Source organism: Thermothelomyces thermophilus, chromosome 2, assembly GCF_000226095.1.
Source record: "Thermothelomyces thermophilus ATCC 42464 chromosome 2, complete sequence".
NCBI classification, from domain to species: Eukaryota; Fungi; Ascomycota; class Sordariomycetes; order Sordariales; family Chaetomiaceae; genus Thermothelomyces; species Thermothelomyces thermophilus.
In genome coordinates, this window is record NC_016473.1 from 1,697,436 (window position 1) to 1,720,475 (window position 23,040).

The 23,040-nt window shown below is 57.8% G+C and overlaps 9 protein-coding genes across 9 annotated transcripts; 4 read left to right on the forward strand and 5 right to left on the reverse strand.

Moving 5' to 3' along the window:
* Nucleotides 1-966: 966 nt before the first annotated feature.
* On the forward strand, nucleotides 967-1,245 carry MYCTH_48424 (uncharacterized protein; the record flags this gene model as incomplete). Its single annotated transcript, XM_003661392.1, has 1 exon — nucleotides 967-1,245. The coding sequence occupies one exon, from the start codon at nucleotides 967-969 to the stop codon at nucleotides 1,243-1,245; it is 279 nt and encodes a 92-aa protein (XP_003661440.1).
* Nucleotides 1,246-1,603: 358 nt separating this feature from the next.
* MYCTH_2300826 (uncharacterized protein) lies at nucleotides 1,604-5,497 on the reverse strand (the record flags this gene model as incomplete). The annotated part of the gene is made up of 3 exons (XM_003661393.1): nucleotides 5,263-5,497; nucleotides 2,769-5,176; nucleotides 1,604-2,713 (listed from the first exon to the last, which is right to left on the reverse strand). Coding segments are annotated over exons 1-3 (3,452 nt in total), but the record flags the coding sequence as incomplete, so codon positions are not given.
* A 1,005-nt stretch (nucleotides 5,498-6,502) lies between these two features.
* MYCTH_2024024 (uncharacterized protein) lies at nucleotides 6,503-7,934 on the forward strand (the record flags this gene model as incomplete). The annotated part of the gene is made up of 5 exons (XM_003661394.1): nucleotides 6,503-6,750; nucleotides 6,929-7,073; nucleotides 7,212-7,699; nucleotides 7,762-7,821; nucleotides 7,877-7,934. Coding segments are annotated over 5 exons (999 nt in total), but the record flags the coding sequence as incomplete, so codon positions are not given.
* On the reverse strand, nucleotides 7,876-11,061 carry MYCTH_2300833 (uncharacterized protein). The gene is made up of 6 exons (XM_003661395.1): nucleotides 10,710-11,061; nucleotides 10,358-10,654; nucleotides 10,015-10,294; nucleotides 8,738-9,964; nucleotides 8,353-8,687; nucleotides 7,876-8,287 (listed from the first exon to the last, which is right to left on the reverse strand). Exons 1-6 carry the CDS (start codon nucleotides 10,875-10,877, stop codon nucleotides 8,069-8,071), a joined length of 2,526 nt encoding a protein of 841 aa, XP_003661443.1. The 5' UTR covers nucleotides 10,878-11,061; the 3' UTR covers nucleotides 7,876-8,068.
* Nucleotides 11,062-11,325: 264 nt separating this feature from the next.
* Nucleotides 11,326-14,064, forward strand: MYCTH_2300837 (uncharacterized protein). Its single transcript, XM_003661396.1, has 3 exons — nucleotides 11,326-12,151; nucleotides 12,207-12,317; nucleotides 12,372-14,064. Exons 1-3 carry the CDS (start codon nucleotides 11,515-11,517, stop codon nucleotides 13,880-13,882), a joined length of 2,259 nt encoding a protein of 752 aa, XP_003661444.1. The 5' UTR covers nucleotides 11,326-11,514; the 3' UTR covers nucleotides 13,883-14,064.
* Nucleotides 14,065-14,568: 504 nt separating this feature from the next.
* On the reverse strand, nucleotides 14,569-16,466 carry MYCTH_2300840 (uncharacterized protein). The gene is made up of 3 exons (XM_003661397.1): nucleotides 15,911-16,466; nucleotides 14,981-15,814; nucleotides 14,569-14,928 (listed from the first exon to the last, which is right to left on the reverse strand). Exons 1-3 carry the CDS (start codon nucleotides 16,121-16,123, stop codon nucleotides 14,656-14,658), a joined length of 1,320 nt encoding a protein of 439 aa, XP_003661445.1. The 5' UTR covers nucleotides 16,124-16,466; the 3' UTR covers nucleotides 14,569-14,655.
* Nucleotides 16,467-16,983: 517 nt separating this feature from the next.
* Nucleotides 16,984-18,501, reverse strand: MYCTH_2300844 (uncharacterized protein). Its single transcript, XM_003661398.1, has 6 exons — nucleotides 18,114-18,501; nucleotides 18,002-18,055; nucleotides 17,834-17,929; nucleotides 17,532-17,756; nucleotides 17,370-17,472; nucleotides 16,984-17,319 (listed from the first exon to the last, which is right to left on the reverse strand). The coding sequence occupies exons 1-6, from the start codon at nucleotides 18,141-18,143 to the stop codon at nucleotides 17,210-17,212; spliced, it is 618 nt and encodes a 205-aa protein (XP_003661446.1). The 5' UTR covers nucleotides 18,144-18,501; the 3' UTR covers nucleotides 16,984-17,209.
* Nucleotides 18,502-18,663: 162 nt separating this feature from the next.
* MYCTH_2077534 (uncharacterized protein) lies at nucleotides 18,664-20,584 on the forward strand. Its single transcript, XM_003661399.1, has 2 exons — nucleotides 18,664-19,749; nucleotides 19,975-20,584. The coding sequence occupies exons 1-2, from the start codon at nucleotides 18,973-18,975 to the stop codon at nucleotides 20,386-20,388; spliced, it is 1,191 nt and encodes a 396-aa protein (XP_003661447.1). The 5' UTR covers nucleotides 18,664-18,972; the 3' UTR covers nucleotides 20,389-20,584.
* Nucleotides 20,585-20,761: 177 nt separating this feature from the next.
* On the reverse strand, nucleotides 20,762-23,004 carry MYCTH_2300848 (uncharacterized protein). Its single transcript, XM_003661400.1, has 3 exons — nucleotides 22,547-23,004; nucleotides 21,084-22,455; nucleotides 20,762-20,981 (listed from the first exon to the last, which is right to left on the reverse strand). The coding sequence occupies exons 1-3, from the start codon at nucleotides 22,773-22,775 to the stop codon at nucleotides 20,924-20,926; spliced, it is 1,659 nt and encodes a 552-aa protein (XP_003661448.1). The 5' UTR covers nucleotides 22,776-23,004; the 3' UTR covers nucleotides 20,762-20,923.
* Between the last annotated feature and the right edge of the window lie 36 nt (nucleotides 23,005-23,040).

Sequence of the window (23,040 nt, forward strand, 5' to 3'; positions counted from 1 at the left end):
CCCTATAAGAGCAACGCGTTTTCTCGGCGCCTTGGGGCCATTTTCTTGGCAGAGCGTGCTCAGGTTGGTGTCCATTCAGAGAGCCGGAGGCTTAGTCTCACGACCGCGTTGCCTTCGCCGTGTTGCGACCTGAAAAAAAAAAAGTCACGTCGTGACGTTGGGCCTTGGAGGTTTTGAGGCTGCGCCTCCGAAACACACACGCCTTGTGTCTGTCGAGTCCGCCCGGTCAGATCAACAACAACACCCACGAGCTCCGAGTATCCCAGCGGCCAGAGACGACGGACGGTGGCACACGTGCCCCGTTCCGACTCTCGCCGACCGCTTGTGGGAGAGCACTGCAAGTAGAAGCATATGGGTGCTCTCATCTTGCAAGTTTTGAGGGTTGTCATCTGTAACCTCGCACTCTGTGTCACAGGGTTTGATCAGCTCGGACCGTTAGGGCCGCGTGTCGCCCAAGATGGAGGGTGGTGCTGAGGCTGCGACTTGTAGAAGCCAGATGCCTGTCGGATGGACAATGCAAGCAATAAGCAGCTGGAATATGGGGCGACGCGACGATGCGCGATTGAGGCGAGACATGCTGCAGCTCGATTTCAGCTTTGATCGGTGTCACTTTTCCCCAGCCGTACTCACTTCATGTTTCTGTGTTTTGTGCTCTGTGAGCAATCGCCCGTCTCGTGGTATATGAGTCGGCCTTGTCCCGTGAGCCCCAGAGTCAGCCGGGGGATTATCTCATCCAGCCTGGCCAGCCAACAGTATTGGAGGGAATGTCTGAGAATCTCTTTCAACTAGCCGTCTCTTCACTTGCTCCCTTCCCGCGATCCTGAAAGTCAGTCTGCAACACCCTTCTGTGATCCTCAACCATCTTGCCGCGACCAGCGGAGGTACGACACGCTTATCCCCCCCCCTCCCTCTCTTTAATAATTGTTTCAGCCCCAATAAGGCAAAACCAGAGGCAAGTAAGGGAATATGTGCCGCTACTACGCCCATCAGCACGCGTGCAAGCACACGCAATTCTCCTTCGCCGCCTTCTGCGACCCGGCCTCGCTGATCCAGAACCCGTGCGGCGAGCGCCACATCTGGGCCACCATCGTGCTCGGCGACCCGTGCGACGATTGCAGAGCCGCCGTGACGGCAGCGGCGGCGGGGGCGACTGGCGGAGGAGAAGGAGGAGATAGTGGGAATCGGGGGGGTGCGTATGAGCGCGGATACCCGTTTGCGCACGGCTACGGCCAAGGGAGGCAATGAGCAGAAGATTCAGTGGGGCCCGTGGAAGATGGCGGAAGGGAACTTTATTTTTTTTCTTTTTCTTTTTTCCCCTTTTGCTGTTATTTTATCTATTTATTTATTTCTTTGTCTTGGATGGTTTGGAGATGGGCTCCGACAGAGGAAAGAACAGGGTGGATATTGGGTTTGGGACTCGTTCGGCGTCGTTGCCTTCCTTTCCTTTATCCTGCGTTTCTTCTGTCTTATTCTGTGTTGTACTTCATTGTCAGTTGTAGTAGGCTGTGCTGATATCTCGAGGTTCTATGTATAAGGAAGGATATGAGAGGAGAGGATCCACTGACACGGACAAAGTCGTGAATAGAGTAATGAAGCGGGCATGTTATACGGCGGTATACTTTCCACGAACCAAGCGTCCAGTGCCCTCCCTACGTAAGGCAATGAACTCATCATTACCTAGGTCCTGATTTCACCCCTTGGCCAGTGCCCCCCCCCCCCGCGGGAACGCCACCACTCCTTCCCACCCCGCTAGCACCCACACCCTTCTTCTTCCGACTCGCCATGACCTCTTGCAGCCCCTCGTCGCTGAAGCTGAACGACCCGCCCCGCGCACGGTCGAAATGTTCATGGCCCACGCTCAGCACCTTGATGACATCTCCAAAGCCAACGGCAACACTCATCGTGCCAAGCCGTGTCATAGGCCCCAGTTCGGATATCATCAAGTGCTGCTGTTGCTGGTCCACATCGGCGTCTTCGTCGAGCGGGCGAGTCTCGAACTCGGATTTGGCGCCGGGCCGAAGATTCAGGACCCAGGCCTCCCAGGCCTGGGATTGTGCGTTTGTTGTCGTCGTCGATGATGTGGGGTTAGGATCGTCCATGATCGTACCGTATGCACCTCTCCTCCGCAGCCCAGGTATCCTTGATGGTGTTATTGTGGGGCTCAAGGGTGTCGTCTGCTGTCTGCGGACGCCGACAATGCTTCCCGACGGGAGGGCCTCCCAAGCCCCTGGGTATGAGATATGTTTGATATGTTCTCTCGTCAATGTCCACGCATCCAAAGGGATTAGTTCGGGGGGACTCGAGGGAGGTCTGGGTTGATGCTGATCCCCGGTTTCCGGGAGATACGTGTGGATAACCAGGTCGCCCGTCTCGGCGCTGGTGTAGGACAGTGTGAAGGATGCGAGACCCGTCCGATGAATTCGCATTAGAGTGATCTGTTTTAGCGTCCGCGGCTGCATCGTCTCCGTATGGAAGGTATGGATTATGGTTGATGAATCCATATCGACAAGATCGACGGAATGGGACCTGCCGACCAGGAATCTGGAAAGAGCTGCAAGCGGGAGCAGACAGTGAACCGCTCCAGGCCCCGGATTCCCTTTAAGTTTGACTTCAACCGACAACCACTCGTTGTCCTGCTGCCGGACAAGATGGATACAGCTTCTTCGAGAGGCTGTGAGGATGGCCGGGTGAGGACTTCGCTGTTGGGCATTGGCTGTTGGACGTCTTAGCGAACGGAGCCGAGGGTGGCCAGGAGCTTCAAAACTTACCTCCTGCGGTGAAGTGCACCGCCCAAACCAGAGGCGTTCTGCAGATCGCAAAATCCCGAACATCCCCGGTCATCACCTGCACCTCAAGGCCGATACCGTCTCTCCTGACCAGTACCAGAGATGGCACCGCACCCGGGGCGTCTGTGACGAAGAACACGGCCTCTGGCCTGTGTCCGCCCAGGTCGATATTTATGGCTCTTGTCCACTGCTGCTTCTCGACATTCCATACCAACACCCTCTGCCAGGAGACCAATGCTAGCAATCCTGATCTGTCATCAAGCGCTAGGTTCAAAACAGGGAACGGATTCTCAAGCGGCACATCAGGGTCGGATAACACGCGGCTTCTTGAGCCCGAGGACACGTCCCAGATCTGAATGGTTCGGTCGAGCCCGACCGAGACGAGTTGACCTCTGGGTGATGCAGCCAGCATGGCAACGTCCAGCGTGTGCCCTCTGCTCAGAGACTGCATCGACAGGAGGTGTTCATCGTCGGAGCCAGACCCGTAACCGTGCTCGAACTGAGCCTTAATGAGATAATTCGTGAACAGGCGCAGCGCCGCCAGTGTTGTCAGGAGCGAAACGACAAACAGAGGAATCTGGTGGTGGATGAAGTCGTACACGGCGGGCAATAAGAATGGCTCTTTTGTATGCGGCGTGCGGTCGGCCCCCTTCATGACGAAGATGATAGGGTCATAAACACGAGCAATGTAGCTGTGGGCCCACGGCTTGATGGCCTTGATGACCTCTTGGGCTGTCTCGTGGTCCTGCAGGCCAAGCCAAGAAGTCGGGCTCCTCGCTTGGTGGAAGTCGATCAGTAGCGACGGCTTTGAATGGTTCCTAACCCGTCCCCACGACAAGTTTAAGAGCTGATTCAGCCACTGACGACCACCCTCGGAGCTGTAGTGGGCTTGTACAATCAGGACAAATCCGAGAACAACGATGGAGCCTGCAATCGTCGTCGACATGGTTGTGTCACCCAGTCGGGACGGATAGACGCCGTAGAGCCGTGATTGCCTACGCAAGCCTCCTTGAGACAACCTAGCCCGCCTCAGCGAGGCTTTCTCCAGCTCAACGAGCTCCCTCTGGCGTACGTCAACGCTAAGGACTGCGAGGAAGAAGGTGGCGAGGTAGAGAAAGTCAAAGAGGGTAGCGATGGCGACAAAGGTGCAGAAGGCCGAGACACCGGGAGAGGTGACCTTGGACAAAGAGTAGAGGAGGAGCGAGTTTAGCACGCGGTTGGCAATGGCGATGTGGGCCGTTGTACCAAAGGCTTCCCCTACCCTGTCGCTGGTGCTAATCGTCGAGGAGGTCATCATGACGGCATTTATCAACCTGAACGAATTCTCGATGCTGATAGCGAGAACCACAAGCGGGTAGGCATAGTGTGGGACGCGCGAGAGATTGATCTTGAAGATGGCGCAGACGGTGAAGCTGGAGACGATGGACGCTGCGATCTGTGTCAGGATGGTGACTATGAGGCCGAGCCTCGACTTGACAGCACGCAGCTTGGACAGACGAAGCAACAGATTTGCTAAGGCAAGGGAGTAGGCCAGTGTCAGCATGGCCCAGTCGTACGACGACATGGGCTGAAACTGGAACTTGTACAGCTGACTCGAAGGGCTCCTGCCGTCGGGAGGGATAACCCTCCACTTGCAGTCCTGTTTCGAATTCTGCGCTAGCGCGCCCGCCTTTGCTACCCATTGTCTGCCGACGGGAGAGTCGTGCATGTGAATGAGGGTGATGACGAGGGCATCGGCGGCGACGAGCCGACGTTCCTCGAAGCGCTTGCCGCTGAAAACGATCGAGTGCCGCAGCGTGGTGTTGGCGAGGGTCGACTGCGTCTTCTTCTCGTTCACGGTAGCAACGAGGTCGTCGTCCGCGGCGATGTTCTCGGCAGAACCAGCCCAGTACTGCAACGGCGAGTGGAAGAACCACGACTGGTTCGTTACGCCGTTGGAGATGTGGAAGGAGTCCCGCTGTTGGCGGCTCAGGTCGCCGTCCGTGTCGAGCGGCGACGGATGGCCGTGTGCCTCGCGGGGGTTGAAGTTGACCGTGGGGCCAAGGATCTCGTCCTGTATCTCGAGAGCCCCGAGCAAGACATCTCGATCGATGGCCTTCATATAACTACCATGGATCCAGATGGAGCGCATGATAACATCGGGCTCAACATCAGAACCGGCGCTTAAGGGCTGAGCAGCAGTCCAGACATGGTGGGGCAGATGAGGCACGCCGTTGGTGTTGGTGGTTGCTTCGGTGGTGTAGAGAAAGGCGAAGAGGTAGAGGAAAAAGAAGATGACAGTGCCCGACAGAGGCAGGACGATGTTGACATGGCGGGCGGCCCAGGTTCCGTATCGCCAGAAGAGTTTTCGGAGGGGATGGTCAGGAACCAGCACGGGCGCCTCGGTCGTGCTGCAGGAGGGTTAATATGGAGTCCATGGAGGAGGAAGCGACAGCAAGGCAATATGACGCACCCTCTTAGCGGGTAGAGGAGGTACCAGAGCATGATAAGCAGGGACTCAGGGTGTCGCCATATGTGAGTCTGTGTCCGACAAACGGAGGGCAGCACTCAGTCCGTGGGGCCGCTGAGAAGCCTACAGCAAGACACAATGGCTTTGAACCTCTCAAAGCTCGGGCGTGCATGCGCTGAGAGCGTGGTGAAGCACCTTTTTGATGGGAGGGGGGTGGAGCTATAAGCTGCAGCGCATGATCGTTGTCTTGGCCGAGAATGGAGGCAAAGAGGAGTGGATAATCCCCGCGCGCAAAGCGAAAGAAAAATAAAAAAAAAGAAAGGGAAAGTTAGGGAGAAGAAGTTCTTCTGTCCTTCGGTGGCAACGGATCGTCGGCCGGGGTGTCAGGATGGTGGGTGATATCTCGCCCAGAACGGTATCTTGACGCAGCGTGTAGAGGCTGCGATATCTTCGGTGGCGGCAATGACGATGTTCCGGGTTTGACAGTCCTATGGTGCACGAAACCCCGCGAGGAAACTTGCCTCGTTTCAGAGATGTATTGGGTATGAAAGGAGTGTATTTTGCTGGATGGAGTACGTCGCCGCCCGGTTCTGAGCGAACGCTTCTCAATCAAGGTGTTTTCACTGCGGCTGAGGAAACATTAGAACCGATTTGTGTTTAGTTATCCAGTGGGGCCGCATGTCGTTGCGCTAAAACAATCATAGTGTAGAGGGCCCAGAATGGGAAACCCAGAACAACTTGTCATGAAGTCATCGGTTGATGAAGCAATGGCGTTCCTTGCTGCCGAGCACAGGGGTCAACTTGCCGAAAACAGGGAACTGGGCAAGTCTGCCAAGTCGGAGGGGTCCCCGACGGGCACCCGACGGCGCTGGATGCCACCAGGGCCGCCGCCACAGCCGAGTCAGGGAGTGTTGAATGTTGGGAGTTGCCGAGGTGGACATAATATCGATGCAAGTGCGTTGAAATATTTCGGGGCCATGCACTTATTATTTCGCATTGTGGGATGCCAGGGTCTTTCTTGGAGGACGGAAGGAAGCTGCAAGCAAGCATATACACAGTACAAGTACAGATCCGTATATACATACATGCATATGTACCTAATAAGCTAGGCATTATTAACGGGGCTGCCTGCTTAATTAGACAGTGACTAACCACCTTTGGGGTGTTAAGCTGTCCCCTTGAAGCCGAACCGATGGCAGTCAAGAATCGTTCATCGAGTTGCGCTCATGAAAGCCTCGCTCATCAACGATTTCACGACACGGAGATGGAAGAAGCCAAGACGGAGGATCCTATTGCCGAGCTAATCAAGAATTATCATGAACTCAATAGTAGCGTCATCGAGGAGTTCGATGAGGAGCCGAGCGCTCTCGAGTTCATGAGATTCGTCGCTCGAAACACCCCTTTCGTCGTACGAGGCGCCGCGCTCAACTGGGAGGCGACACGGACGTGGAATGTCAACTATCTCAAGGAGGTCTTGGGTGACGAGCCCGTAAATATTGCCGTCACGCCAGTTGGGTATGGCCTGCCCTCATTCTGAACCCCGCACTCTTACTCTCCCATCACTCCCTGAGAATGAACAGGACGAGCAAGGAGAAAGAACATAACGAGGGGAAGCAAGGAAGGAAATAGTTAAAAAGAAATTAACAATATAGAAATAAAATAAAAATGCGAAATATACTGACAATGGACTCAGCAACGCCGACGCCCCAACGCCATACACCCACCCCGACGGCACCACCACACTAGTCTTTGCCAAACCCCACGAAGAGGACCAGCCCTTCGACGGTTTCCTGACCTACCTCACCACCCAAGAGAAACACTTCACCCAACAGCCACCAGTACGATCACCATCGCCACCATCACCACCACCATCACAACTACCGGCGGCCCCCGAAGCAGAGACACCGCCCGGGGAGACAGCGGCGGCAACGACGACGACGACGACGACGGGGTCTACTCCGAGACGAGGCGGCGAGATCCGGTACGCGCAGACGCAGAACGACAACCTCCGGCACGAGTACCGCGCCCTCCTGGACGCGGTGCCGCCCTCGATCCCCTGGGCGCGCATCGCGCTCGCCCGCGACCCGGACGCCGTCAACCTGTGGATCGGCAACAGCCGCTCGGTCACGGCGCTGCACAGGGACAACTACGAGAACGTGTACGTGCAGGTGGCCGGCCGGAAGCACTTCGTGCTGCTGCCGCCCGTCTGCCAGCCGGCGGTCGGCGAGAGGGAGCTGCGCTCGGCCGTGTACGTCAGGGACCCGGACCCGGACCCGGACCCGGACGGGGAGCAGGAGGAGGAAGGGCTTAGGTTGGTGCTCGAGGGAGGAGAGGACGCCGTCGTCCCCTTCCCGACGTGGGACCCGGACAGGCCTGCGGAGAATGCGACGCCGTATTCGGCATTGGTGCGGCCGATGAGGGTAACGCTCAATCCGGGGGATATGCTGTATCTGCCTTGCATGTGGTGGGTTACCTTTTAGTCTCGCGGGGAGAAATACTCTGGAGATCGAGGCTGACCAGCCGCAGGTACCATAAAGTCTCGCAGAGTTGCTCGCCCGAGGGGGTGTGTATTGCTGTTAACTACTGGTAGGTCTCTGGTCAACGACTTCTTTCGGATCCTCTTATGCTGATACCAGATCAGGTACGACATGGATTTCACCGGGCCGCTCTACCCCCTCAGCACCTTCGTCAGGTCAGTAGCCAACAGAAACAAGTAGCTTGCAACAACAGCAAGGGCCATGCTTGCATTATTGATATTCCCAGACCGAGCGAACAGACCCTCGGCGTGACCAGCATACATATGAAAGAAAGCTCGACGGCTCAGCCTCCTGGGCTACTTCCTCTTCTTCGCAATCCTCTTCAACGCCCGCATCTCCTTCTTCATGCGCGGATCCACCATTTTGTACCTGCCCTTGACACCCCTGGGTCTGCCAGAGATACCACGGTTCACACCCGTTGCCTTGATCACCTTGACCGGCGGCTTCCTCTTCTTCCGTGCGGCCGCCGACATCAGTTTAGCAATGCTTGTGGCCTTCTCCTTCTCCGACATGCCCTGTAGCGAGCCGGTTAGTATGCGGACCAGGCAGGACGAAAGAAACAAAGCGCTGTCGGACATACCTCATCCCCGGCCAGCAGATCAGCCTTCTTCTTGAGCTTCTCGAGCTTCTGCGCCTGCTTGAGCTTCTTCCGTGCCCGCGCCTCGGCCACCTTCTTGATCGGCCTGGCGTTGTAGGCTCGCAGCTTCTCCTTGATGGCTGCCGCTGCTTCTTTGGTGATGGGCTTGTGCGGCTTGTCATGCTTGGCCTCGTCGTCAAGGAACCAGTCAGGCAGGCCGTCCCGGTCCTTGAAGGCGTATTTGTTGTACCCCTCGTCGATGAGATCGTGTTTTGACTTTTCTCCGCGCGCAAGCTGGTGCGCTAGCGTCATGGCCTCGGCCGTGATGATGTCGATATCTAGACGTGTTAGCCCTCTGAAACAGGCGGATCCGGGAGCGGCGACTTACTGGGCTTGCCATCTTTAGTCTTCTTCTTCTTCTCTTTCTCCTCCCAGTCGTCGTCGGAATCCTGGTCCTGCTTGACAATCTCAAAGTCGTCCTCCTTCTCCTTCTCCTTACGTGCCGCCTTCTCCTTGCGCATTTTCTTCTGCTCCTCAATGGTTGGCACATCGTTGTCCGAGTCCTCGCCGTTGGATGCCGCCCCCTCATCCGCATTTTTCGCCTCATCTTCACCCTCTGTGTCTTCCGGGACATCCAATAACCCGGGGATGCTCCGGAAGATCTCCTGGTTGAAGAATCCCCGGGCTCGCTTTGACAACCCGGCCCCGTCCTGGGGGGTGTTGTCAAGGTCCCGCAGAAGCGGCTTGCTGGTGTCCCCGCGCTCCTCGGCGTCGGAATCATCGCTGCTTTCCTCTTCGAGTATCTCGTCGTCATCGTCGCTCTCCTCCTTTTCGCTCGCCGACACACCTTCCCACTCGTCGTCCCCGTACTCTTTCCTCGCCTTCTTCGCCCGGTACTTGGCGTCCGCAGCCGCCTTTCTTTCCTTGTAGGATTCGTACATGTTGTCCAGCTCGCGTTCCAAGCGGTCCAGCTCTTCGTCGCTCTCGTCGTCCGTCTCGCCCGAGCTCCCAATCCCGGAGTCGCGGTCCTTCTTGGCATCGACCTCGGTAATCGTGGCCATCTTGCCCTTGGCTATCCTGCGTAGGGCCTCGGTCTGATCGATCGACTTGAGGCGGAACATGGCATCTGCGCCCCTAGGGCCCTCCTGCTCCATACCGATGTCCATGGGCGCTGTCATGTTCATCTGCATGCGCACAATCTCCTTATGCTTCCTCTCGTTCTCCTTTCGTCGCTCCTTCTTCTTCTTCGCCAATTCCTTATCTTTTATCCTCTGCAGCTCTTCCTGGATCTTGAGCTCTTCGTCCATGTTCTCCACCTCAGCCACCTCTTCCACGAGAGGAGCCTTGGTGGTCTTCTTAGTAGGGAGACCAAAGATCTCCCTGACCTTAAGACGCCATTTTAGAAGGAGCTTGAAGTCTTTTCTTCCGAGGACCTTCAGATCCGCGCAACAATGGCGAATCTCCTGCGTCGTCTCGGGCAACTTGTCCAGGGCCGCCAGGGCTACGTCCCCATTCTTTGGTTGTTCGAACGTCAGTCGGTTGTACTGCCCAAGGATGGCGAGGGGATCGGTCGTCTGAATGAATTCGCTGGCAGCAATTTCCTTGTACTGCGTGTCTGCAGTGGCGTCAGCACGTTTAAAGTAAGAGCGGGACATGGACGCGTACAGTCACCCTCCTCGTAACCCTCTCTCTTTCGCTTCTTGACTTCCGGGTTGTACACCTTGGCCTCATTGTTGGGCGCCGGGTCTGCCAGGTCTTCGAAGACGGAGCGGGGGTCGAGCAAGCGCGGGTCAATGCGCTTCGGCGCCTTGTAGCCGCGACACACGACGAAGATCTCTGCCGAGACGTTACGAGAGGACGGCGGCTTTGTCGCCTCAACCTTTGTAAAGAGCTGGTTGAGAACCCACAACAGGGAATTGTAGTCCTTAGATCTGAAGACCTTGGTCTGTCGGGAAGGTCAGCATTATTCCGCTCACCAGCCTCCTCTCGGCTTCTTTTCAAAACATACCACGAAAGTTCCCCCCTCAATTAAGAATTCGGTGGCGAGCTTGAGCGAATGGAGGGCCAGCTCAGCCTGATTGTAGGAATCCTGAACCCAAGCGGTACCGACGTTGGGGGCACCGTCGTGGAGCACACAGTCGGCCTTCCATGTCTTCAAGTGTGTCCGAATGGTCGCACGGCACTTCTCAGTCGTAATGTCGCTTTGGAAGGTAATGACCTTGGGAATCGGCTTGATCGGGGCGAGATCGACGCCAATAATGATGCTGTCCTTGGGCATCGTCTCGGCACACACTTGACACCATGACTGGGTTCGGTCAGCCTTCAGAGAGCTGCGTGCAGCGCAAATCGGTTGAACATACTCCGGGCGCCGCGCAGAGATCGAGCACGACCTTGCTCTTCTCGAGGAAGCCATATTTCTTGTTGAGCTGGATCAACTTGAATGCTGCACGCGCGCGGTATCCCTTCTCCTTGGCGAGCTTGTACCACTTGTCGAGACGGCCCTTGCCGTGTTTCTTCTGAATTGCCATGGCGCCGGCTGTGTAGTGGCGGCCGATGCGACTTCTGACTTCTTCGCCGGGCCGTACTGTCGATGTCTTCTTGTGTGCAGTCGGACACGGCTTCCGCGCTCCCGCTGCCCGCCGAAATTTTTGGCGGAGATGCAGACTGATAAGCGATAACTACCTAGCTAAGGCGGAACTGTTACTGCTCCGCTGCAAAAGTGGGGGTCAGTTGTTCTTCCAACGCCCACGCCGCCGCGTTCAAGGATCGGTCTGGGCGGGCACGGCGGAGCTGCTGATTGGCTCGACACGTCTCTAGATCGCCAACCCGGCATCTGATAGGGCAGAACACTAAGAAGCACTTAAAGATCCCTGCGAGTTCAGCGCGTCACCGTACCGCGGACCGCGTCTTTCCCCAGCAAAGAGCGGCGGGCAATCCGCCAACCCCCGCCATCTTCTGCGTGTTCACTTTGAGTATCAAGGGGGACGGAACCGACCTGGCATAAAATTGCTTTGTGTAGGACTTTAAAAAAAAGCATTGTTGGTCGCCCTCGATTCCCTTGTCTTTCTTTTTTTTTTTCTTCGAGTCTCCCTTCCTCCCCGATACTTTCTCATTCTCTCCGATCCATTGGCGTCAGGTACGAACAGAGGAGGGGGGCCATTGACTATGGCAGACAGGGTTCCTTCTTCACCTACCCGAAAATCGGTCGCCTCGAACGCTAGCATAGCATCGTCACCACCCAGGGCGCCGTCAAGTCGGGCCAAGGAGCGAAGAAACCCGTCGATCACGCCTAGGAAGTTTCAGCGGTTCTTCACTCCACGATCCCGAGTCTCCTCCAAGCCGAGTGCTGCCCGGAAGGCCCTCTGTGATCTCACGGCACCGGCCCTTAATCGGTGCCAGACGCCGTCGAGCCCCCTCAAACCCATCTCGGAGGAGAGCCTACCCCATTCCGAGGATGCCCACAGGGGAAAGCGGCGCAAGTTCAACCATTCGACGCCAGAGAAGCAGGCCGGCGCGTACCTGCCCTCTCCGCTGAACTCGTCGCCTCTTCTCCCTACCGCCGACTCGAAGCCGGGGCTGAGGAGCCCCATCCAGTCGCTGAAATCCCGGCACGTCTTGCGGGATGGTGTGCTGCGAGATGATGACGTCTCGGAGGACGAGGAAGAGGAGCAGGAGGTTGTGGCTGCACCTGCTAAGGGGCCCGTGCAGTTGTACCGGAGAGGATTGGGCGCTCAACTTGTTCAGAGGATGACGGGCTCCATGCGCTATGCAAGTGAGCGGCTGCTGGAGTGTCCTGTTGGAGGTACGCATTCTAGCCGCCTCCTTCCTCTTGGGAATTGTGGTTGACTCCTGTTTAGACTGGAGGACCGAGACGGCCGACTTCCAGAGCCGGCCCGAGGATGTTCACTTCTCGTCTAGTCATGAAGGGGCGGCCCGTGCCATCCCATTCTGTACCACGGCGTGTCATAGTAAGTTTAGGAAGCCCAAACTTTCCCACGTTCCGTTGGCTCACTCGTCTCCAGAAAACAGTTTGGTAGCGGTCGGGGACGAGGAAGGTTTTATACGCCTGCTGGACTCGGAAAAGGACTTTTCCAAGATTCATCTGTCATTCCGAGCTCATGGAAATGCCATCATCGATCTGGCCTTCTCCGAGGACGACCACCTGCTGGCCACGGCATCAGGAGACCAGACAAGCAGGGTCATTGACATGATGACACAGCGGCCGGTCTCCATCCTCGGCCACCATACGGCATCCCTGAAGCAAGTACGTTTCCAGCCCGGTCGCGGCGCCAGCTGCGTTCTCGCGACCTCCGGCCGTGACGGCAGCATACAGATCTACGACTTGCGGTGCCGCGGCGGGCCGGTGCAGGACTTTAGTATCGTTTCCGAGGCCGGGCTGCATCACTCTATTCCCAAGGCAGTCAACCCAGGCTGTGTAGTTAACAGCATCTACGACGCACATGCCCGGACGACGCGGCAAGGCAAAAGCCAGCAGCAGCCCGCTTCCAACCTCGGCGACGTGGCCCGCCTGGGCGAAGTCCCGGGCCGTGCCGGTGAAGTCTCCGTCACTGCACTCCAGTTCCTCCCTCCCGGCCGGGAACACCTCCTCCTTAGTGCCTGTGAAGCAGACGCGAGCATCAAGCTCTGGGACATCCGTGCAGTCCACACCAGCCGACACCACAAAGCCAGCACGCCCATCTCCCTCACCTCCCCGCCCCCGGGTCACGTCGCCTTCCGCCCCTTCGGCATCTGCTCCATGGTCCTCGGCGGCGACGGCGCGCGCCTGTACGCCCTCTGCAAAGACAACACCGTCTACGCCTACAGCACCGCGCACCTCGTGCTCGGCCACGCAACCGAGCTGACCCCGGCCCGCCCGGGCACCGAGCCCCCGCGCCGGCGCCACCATCCACACGGCGCGGCCCACGAAGGCCTCGGCCCGCTCTACGGCTTCCGCCACCCCCTGTTCCACGCCACGAGCTTCTACGTCAAAGCCGCGATCCGACCCGCCGCGGCCGACGGCCGCTCCGAGCTCCTGGCCGTCGGCAGCTCCGACGGCGCGGCCGTCCTCTTCCCCACCGACGAGCGCTACTTGCGCGACGCCTGGTCGTTGCCCGACGCGGACCGGGACGAAGAAACCTACTACGTCGGCAGCCCGACCGACGAGGCGCCCGTCGCCCGACCCCGGCCGGGGCTGAGATCCGCCTCCTCCGCCGCACCCGCCTCGCTGGCGCGCGCCAACAGCATGAGCCACATGTTCTCGTCCTGCAGGCAGGGCGGCGGCGGCGGCGTCACGCCCGTGGTGCGCAGGGGCACGCCGCTCGTGAGGGGCCACGGGAAGGAGGTCGGGGCGGTGGCGTGGACGAGCGGGGGTCGGCTGGTGACGGTGGGCGACGACTTCCTCGTGCGCTGCTGGAGCGAGGACAGGGAGAAGGCCGCGGACCTGCGGCTGGGCGGCGAGACGGGAGGGCGCAGGTGGGGGTGCGGATGGGCGGACGTCGGGGACCAGTGGGCGGGGGATGCGGACGACTGGTGACGGACGGACGGACGGACGGACGGACGGACGGACGGACTCACGCACGCACGCACGCACGCACACACGCATGCAGGGGACCGCCGCCAAGTTGCCGTTTGCGTCGGACGACTCAAGCACGGAGCCCGTCGTCGTTGCGGTTATCGGTTCGTGAGATGGTTTTGTTGACTCCCGTATTTTCGTATTTTTTTTTTCTCTGTTGGGTTGTGGCGGCTTTGTATCTGCTTGTTTGGCGGCATTGAGCGGCTTGGCGCTTTGGTTAAGGTTTTGTTTTCATCAGACAGGCGGGCATACCACGGGGAAAAGTTGTCACATAGCGGCATTGGAGTTCCAAGTTTGTTCGAGTATATAGCATTGAGGGGGTGGCGTTGATGTAGAAGTCTTCTTCAGCAAATACTAGATGAGCGATGCCGAATCTTGCAGAACCTTGTCAAGCTTTGCCGTGAAGGTTGAGATGGTGATAGTCTTCCCGTGCAGTTTCCGCAACTGGCTCTGGCGAACTCCTGGGCATAGGGGGTCAACTCTGACGCTGCTGAAAACTGGCAGGGCTGCATCGAACTCAAGAGAACCACGCTAGCATCTCCTGACGGAGCAGGGAGCATCAAGTGCGGTTGCTACCTAGGGGGCTAGAAATACTCGTCGTTTCGAGTGCCAAGCTCAATGGCCCATGGCATGCCATGGTGGGTATCTTGAATTCGTCTTAACTGTTGTTGATCATAAAACAAAAACAAAAAAGGCCAGATCTCGCAGAGGCCAAGCCAGGCAGCGACTCCATACTATGCCGCTGAACCCTCCACTCCGCGAACCTGCCCATCGTCCCCGCCTGTGGTCTCTTCATAAGTCTCATTGTTGATAAACAAAAATGAAATAAACACGATTCCGGCTCCCACCCAGTAGAGCCAGCTCGAATACTGAGAGTATTGAATCATCTCTCCGATCAGCGAGAGGGGGATGTTCAGCGATAAGCCAACGGTAACGACGAGTGGCGTGGTGAGCAACATGGCGTACGCCCAGAGGATGTCGCTGAAGAAGGAGGCCATCGAGTTGACCTGGGATGTGTCAGCCCAATTCGCTGTTCGCGCACGCGCTCCAAGAACTTACCGCTATGATGGTCCAAACACTTGCGCTCGGGGGCAGCTCGAACGGCTCGATGCCGGTATAGTGAAGGATGAAGAACCCTGGCCAGAGGAACAGGACGTTGAACAGACCCACCAGGCCGAAAAACAGCGGCATGTTCACGCGCTCCTCATTACCCACTCTCCTCTTCATGACGGTGACGTAGACACCGTAGATGATGGCGCTGAAGAAGGCCATGGAATCCCCAATCGCGATCTGCACCGTCGTCTTGTGCGGGAAGCTCCCCCGGCTATCATCGTTCGCCCCGGACAGGTCGACCGAGGAGATGAGCACCACGCCCACCAGGGACGCCAACACGCCGACCAACTTCCGCAGGGTGAATGTCTCCACCTTGGTCAGCGCGCAGAAAACCAGGGTCCAGATGCTGCTCGTCGACGTGAGGATCGTCACGCTCCCCACGCTTGTGTACTCGAGACAGGCCGAAGCGAAGTAGTTCGCGGCGAACCACAGCAGCGAGAACTCGAGGCTCAGCCGCGCCGTCTCGCCCACGCTGAGCTTCTCGTCCTTTCCCGGCGGCAGCACGTCCAGGCCCGCCTCATCGTCGACGAGCAACCTCTCTGCCGCGTCGCCGTCGTCGTACGCAGCCCCGCACCGCCTTCCTTCTTCGTCCGCCGTCTTGAGGAGCGTCAACCCGGATCTCTTTTCCCGCCACAGCTGCAGGGCGGCGGTTACCAGCCCGCCCACTCCGTTTTGCTTGACGTAGCGGATGGTGAGCGGGATGAGCGAGATGGCGAAGCACGAGGTATTGACGTAGACGAGGAAGAAAGGCTTGTTGTAGGTGCCGTCCGAAAAGATGTACTGCGCGCGAACCGTGTTAGCCCATGTGATTCTATACCAAATGCAGCGCGCCAAAAAAAAAAAAAAAGGCAGAAATGATGGGGAACGGCAACTCACGCTCGCGAGGAAGTTGGACAGCGTCCAGAGAAACACCACGATCAGCAGCAGCGTGATACCCAGAGTGCGACGTGCAATGCTGCCCAGGCCGAGTTTCTCCCTCATGCTGCTGCCGCTTCCTGTACTCGCACCTGTCGTCGTCCTCGAGTCGGACGTTGTTGCCGCGGATAACGAGCGGAAGAGCTGGCAGCCCAGGTCTGCGCCCTGGTGCATGGATGCTGTCACCGAATGCGACCTGCGCCTAGAGGAATAAGAAGAAGACGAACAAGAAGACGGAAAAGAAGGATGAGAAGAAGTTGTCGTGTTGTTTGTTTGCGTGGGGGGACCGGGATGCCCCGCATCCGTGTGCTCCGGAGCCAGCTCGGCAGGAAGAACGGGCTCGATGGGCGTCATGGCGAGCTGTGATACTGCTATTTTGCTTCGCTCGTTGTTCATTCGTTGGCTCTAACCCCGGAGTCGGCACCAGGCAGTCGGGATAGGAGCGATAGTGAGTCGAAGAGGGGGGGAAGGGGGGGGAATGCTCAGTCACACTAGGCAACAGAGGGAGACAACAAATAGGGCATCGGGCATGCGCTGCATCTCCCAGAGAAAGCACGATCAAGTTGCACCGTGTTGTGGTCGGGGCCGGACCGGGACAGCTCGAACACGAAAATTTCGAATACTTGAAATGCGCAAAAATGGGACGAAAAGACTGTCAAAACATCAAAGGAGCGAAAAAGTCGAGGTCTGGGAGTGGGCGCGCAAGCTGCCGCAACATTTGCCCGCAGTGTCTCAAAAGACCAGGGTTTGGATGGCTGGATGCTGACACACGCGACCGAGGAAGGGGAAACTTCCAAGTAAACCGACTTCACCCACCACCGCCAAGAATGCCCCTGGTCGATTCGAACTGCCCCGTTACGCAGTACCTAAGCCGTAAACCGAAGCCAGAAACGGCGGCCGTTCGAGATGCCGGGTTAGGGTTGAAGTTGACCGCTTCTGCCTCGGCCTATCCGTAACTGATACGTACTGTGGAATCCGTACGTCCGTACCTATCGAAGGGACGCCCTCGCCTCTCTTTTCATGATGTTATATAACCAGTGTCTTAGCATTCCTACTACGCCTCATACAACTTAGACCAATGCGTCTCTAATAACAGCCTGAGGAGAAGCTTGCCTGATGAGTAAATGACGACCCGACTCTGCAGTTTGGGAGAAGCACGCCAGACACACCGAGCATGATATCATACAAAGCCAAAAAAAGACAGGACCTGGCGAAAAAAAAAAAAAAATTGCGAAGCTATCTAGACCACCCCTATCTTGCTCAGCAAGCACACCCTTCCCGGTCGTTTTCAATGTGGATATTGATTGGGTCCTGGAAGTCTCCGCTGAATTCCTCCGACTCTTCTTGGAGCAGCGCATTTCTCGCAATGACTGGAACTGGTCAGCTCTGCACCCCTCGGTCTCTCTCGATGATGGCGTACCTTCAAACGCCTGCTCCACATTGATCGCCTCCTTCGCGCTGGTCTCGAAATACGGGATACCGCCTTTCGACTGGCAAAAGGTCATAGCCCGCTTGGTTGAGATCTACTGGTCCGTCAGAAGCCGACCTTCTCACATAGCTCCCAACTCGGTCTCCAACTCACCACTCTCTTGCTCTCCTCGACGTCGATCTTGTTGCCCAAAACCACAAACGGAAAATTGTCTGGGTCGCGCGGTGATGCTTGAATCAAGAACTCGTCTCGCCAGCTGTCGAGCGCATCGAAGCTCTTGGCATTGTTGACGTCGTATACCAGCACACAGCAGTCGGCTCCCCGGTAGAAGGCCACGCCGAGCGACTGGAATCGTTCCTGGCCTGCCGTGTCCCAGAGCTGCATTAGACCATATGTTAGCGCGCTCTGCTCCCGTACACAACACCCTCTTCTCTCGGGCTCTGGTGGCGCCGAACCTGCATCGTCACCTGGCGGTCGTCCACCAAGACCTCACGCGTCAAGAAATCGGCTCCAATTGTGGCCTTGTAGCTTGCGCTAAACTTCTTGTTGACCTGTAGTCGAACAGCAAGTCAGGGCTGTGGACGTTGCGGGTAAACATTCGGGTAGAGGCATCGGCAGCGCACATATTGGTTCATCAGACTAGTCTTGCCGACACCGCTGTCGCCCAAGATGATGACCTGCATTTGATCCTATTAGCGCCGAACAAACACATTGTTGCCGCCCTGGTAATCATACCTTCAGCAGAACCTTCTTCCTGGAAGCCATGGCGCCGGTTGTTTTGTGAAACTAGACGACGGCGTGGGAAGTGCGATCAGGCTCGTCAAGCAACGTCAGGACGAAAACACCCCGCGATGCGCAGATATCGTCTTTTGGGACAAAAAGCAGGAGGTACTGGCTCCCAGGGAAAAGACACCCAGACCGCAAAAGATATGGAATGGACCACTTGGAGGGGACCGTCGACCGTCTGGGTACTGTGATGAATGACGGGGCTGTTGTCGGGGAACCGAGTTCCAAACAAGCGTTGGATAGAGTGACGATGGCGCACCCGTGAATGGCTGGCTGACCCACGGATGGCTGGCTGCAAGCCTCCGCCTGCTGCAAAGGCACGGCAGACAGGCACCTGATTGGTGCGAGCCAATCACCGACGCAAGATGTTGGCCCACTGACGAAACCAAGAGGTATTCGGACTAGTGTAGCGAGCTCGAGGGAGCCCCCACATGTCCTCCCGCTTCCCGCTGTCGCCTCGTGCTGACCCGAGCTCCTTCTCTCGGGCGGCACAGCCCAACCGAGCTCTGTGACAACGGGAATGGCCGCGGGGCACACGAGCAGTCACAACACGCGAGACAAAAGAGATTCGGGCCTCTCTCGCGCATTGGGCAAAAACAGTCATGGAAACACAACACATCAGCGACGTGCCCTTGTATGACGACGACGAGGAGGTGTGAAAGGAGTAATCAGGGGAGAGGCAGGTTTGGGGGTGAAGTCCAAGTTCGGTCCGGGAGAAGATCGAAGCTGTGTCGACTTCCAACTGTCTCCCCTCCGGATTCTTTCATGGCCTGGCTGGAGTTGCGCCAGCTTGTAGAATCTGGGGGTCATGGCCGACCCGCAGCTTCTCGACAAAATCCACGGCCTTGGCGACCTCGAGCTGGCCGTCCTCCTCTGCCTCATAGCTCGCGAGCACTGCCTGATCAGCACCGAGTTCGATAGCGTCGACGACCTCGCCGAGGAATTACGCTTGGTGGCCTCTAAGACCTTCAACCTCAGCTCCGCGATCGTCAGCTGCCACACCCATACGACGCTCGAAGAGTTTGCGACAGGGCTGTTTGTCCAACCAGCTCGAGTCCCCCCGTCGCCAGGCAACACTCGCTCCGTCTCTCCGTACCGGCCGCGCAATGAAGCGTCGCAATTGTCGACCGGGGGCGCCTCCTCGCCCGGGTCCTACGTCCCGATGAATCCGTCCCCACGCATCGGCGGCCACATGACGCCACTCTCACCGCCAGCCGGTGGAAGCAGCTCCAGCATTGCACAAGCCCGAATCGCAAACGTTGTCCTCGCCAAAGACCTCGACAGTGCCCCGCGAGCCGTTCAAATACAAGCCCTCGAACTCCTCCGCACGCGCCGGATATTTACCCGAACCAGCGTCCAAACTGCTCCGAAGCAGTTCCTTTTCATCGCATTAGTCGGCGCCAACAGCGGTGGCCAGGCTCGGGTCAACCCCCACCTGAACGATTTCTTCTATCTTAGCCATTGGCACGATCCGGCGGAGGACGGATTCCCCTACCTCGACGAAGAGTTTAGCCCCAAATCGGGCGATCAGGGTGACGACCCCGACGAGGCCGCTTCCACAATATCCAGCAGCAGCGTGGTCAAAGTCAACCGCCAGTCCTCCCTAGGAGGAGCAACAGGCCTCGGTCTCCCATACATCGACCAAGAGACCAACTGGCTCACCCGCAATAACAGCACCAGCACCAGCAGCAGTACAAGAAGCAACACCAAGAACAACCTCTCAACCTTCTCTCAGCAACAGCAGCAGCAGCAGCAGCAACAACAACAACAAGAAGCATTCCGCTCACCACTTCCACCACCATCGCTAGAGACACCCGTCTTCACCGAACACGAAATCTCCCACCTCTCCGAACTCTCCCGCACAGCACACACCTCCATATCCGTCACGCGCTACCAGGCCAATCTCGTCGCCTTCCTGCGCACCCACCGCGCCGTCGCCCCCGGCAGCGGCGTCACGCCCGCCGCCACGCGCCACCTCGCGCAGCTCGCCAGGTCGCTCGCGCCGCTGCACGGGCTCGACTACGTCACGCCGTCGCTGGTGGCGCTGGCGCTGCGCAAGGTGTATCTGCACCGCCTCAACCTGGTCATGGCGGCCGGCCGGCCCGAGAGGGAGCGGAGCGTGCAGTGGGGGAGCGACGTGCCGACGGTGAGGGGAATGCTCGAGGGGTGGACGGTTGAAGACGTGTTGGAGGATGTCTTGGAAAGCGTGCAGGTCTCTACGTAAAGAAATGAGGGAAAGAAAATAAAATTGCGCGCCGGTCTAAATCATCCAGGCACGAACATGGGCGATGTCCAGAACATGGAGGGAAAAAAAAAAGGGGACAAAAAAGAAGGTGGAACGAGGACGACCCTAGATGTCCCAAGGAACAAGGTTATGACAATGGGGATACCCAAGCAGCAATGTGACCGGATAAGCATAGTCTGCATCGCCGTCATAGAAGCAAAAGGATGACAGAAGCAAAAAGGATGACTGAAGCAAAAGGATGATGAGAATGAGCAAAAAGGCCCGGGCCTTTTTGCGGCCGCCGGGAGATGTTGAAATTCAAGCTTCGGTTCATTAATAAAGTACTGTTTCCGTCTTCCCTTGCAAAGTGCCGTGCCAGTGAGGGTTGGAGAAATTAACGAAGCCCTCGAAACCTCTAATCGTATCCCTCATAACGCCAATTCAATCAAGTATATGCTGCCAATCAGCCTTGCCCTGTAATGTCATAGATGAACAGGAAATCGTGCTCTCTCCCGGACGCAGCGAGCTATCGCCTTCAATGGGTCTCGGTGATTCTGCATTGCCAACCCGATCCCTTGGAAAGCAGCGGCAAGCTGTACACACGGCGGGTCAGTCATTGTCTGCCGAACGGATAACGGGATAAAAAAAAAAAAAAGAGCAAGAAAGAATATTGGGAAGGGAAAAAAAAGGCTTACCTCGCGCCCAAACACCAGCCGAGTTCCTTATCCTTGATCTTCTTGGCGATCCGCACCTCCCGATCCAGCGGCATCTCGTAGCCGGTGTGGGTCAGCGCCAGCATGAAGTTGAGGTCGAGGCAGTGCTCGGGGCGGTCGCGCAGCTCGTCGAGGGCGCCGGGCACGCTGGCGAAGACGTCCCAGGCGGGCTCGCCGCCGCACACGCTCCTGGCGAGGTCGGCCAGCTCGCGCAGCGTGAAGGACTCGGGCATGCCGAGCGGCTGGGTGCGGTCGTAAAAGTACGAGAGCAGGTAGATGTCCTCGCGCGAGAAGGTCTTGGCGATGGACGGCTGGTGCACGCCGTTGAAGGAGCACGGCGCCAGCTTGCACTCGGCGTTCTTCCGGAGGATGCGCTCGGCCAGGCTGCGGCACTGGGCCGGCGCCGCGGTGGAGGGCGCCGTCATGTTGAGCTCGACGGTCGCGCCCAGCGGGTGGTTGTCGGCGAGCTTGACCGTGACCGTCTTGGACGTGCCGGCCGCGAGGCAGGGGTTGATGACGGGCTGCTTGGTCCAGGCGGTGTCGGGCTTGTTGGCCTCGTGGAGGTCCTGGACGAGCCTCGCGTGGATGGCCTCGCGCGCCGACATCAGGCCGTAGCCCAGGTGGGAGTGCTGGTAGAGGGTGAACCGTTGGCCGCCAAAGTCCAGATCGTACTTGTGGTCGCCCTCGGCCAGCTTGTCCGGCATGCCGCCCGAGGCAAGGCCCTCGAAGCTGGGCTGGAAGACAATCTGGGTGGAGCCGCCGCCGAGATCGAAGACGGCGGCCGTCTCGCTGCGGTCGGGACCGCCGATCTTGCCGAGCAGGTAGTTGACCGTGACCCACGCGTACACGCCCTCGTCGGAGCCTTCCATGATGGACACTCCGCCCTGTTCCTGGGACACCACAGGGAAGGGGTAGTTGGTCTCAAGGCGTCGCCGGACGGCCGCGAGGATCTTGTCGCTCCTCTCGGGGCCTACCAGGCGCAGACCGGCGGTCGCCTTCACGGCGATCGGGCTGCAAGCCTTCAACTTATCGGGTATGACCTTGAGCGCCGCGTCGAGGAGAGGATCCAGGCTCTTGGCCGCGGCTTCCGGGTCGTCCTTGTAGGCACTCAAACCACTGCTCTTGCCCTCGATCTTCTCGGTCTGCTTGAAGAGGATCTCGCCTTCGAGCTCGGGAGCGGCGCCGCAGTTGTTGAACTTGTAGACGTGGATGCGCGAGCCGGTGCTGCCGGCATCAATCATGGAGACATATTGCACAATAGGTTTGTCCTTGGAATAGGACCTCGTGCATCTATCGGTGCCGTACGACGAGTCGGACGGTGTTTGACCCTGGTTCGACTTCTGTCCCCCTAGGGCTGAGGTTCCTTCAAAAAACAAAGAAAAAAAAGGGGTAAGCAAAACAGGGAATATTTCAGGAACCCCTCCTCTAACCCAAGGTCAACCTACCACCATTGTAGATGTCCACTCCCGAGGGTGAGAAGCAGTAAAAAAGGATAAACACCAAGAAAATGATGGCGCCAGTCTTGATGTAGCGCGCCCGCTGCGACTGCGACACCCAAGCGGACTGCATCTTCATGATCAGACTCTGTTCCCGCGGATTGCGGTAGCGGTCGGGTTTTTCGTGAGGGTCGTGCGCGATGTGCTTCGTCGGCAGCGAGACCGACGTGCGTCGCATAGGCGCGAGATTGGGGTCCCTGGAAGGAAACGACAGGCGGTTAAGGGGGCTGCGGAACCAGGTGGTTCATGCCCGCCCGAGGGGGAATTGATCGATGGAAAAAGGTGGGTTAAACGAGAGACATGAAGACAGCCGCCGTCGAATGCAGAGGCTGCACGAATGAGTCGCTGTCGCCGCTCAGGAGAACATGAATCAAACCCGGAGGAGCGTTGTTGGCAGTTGATTGGGGGTTCGCTGTCCAAGATTTGGCCTTTCAGAAAGATGG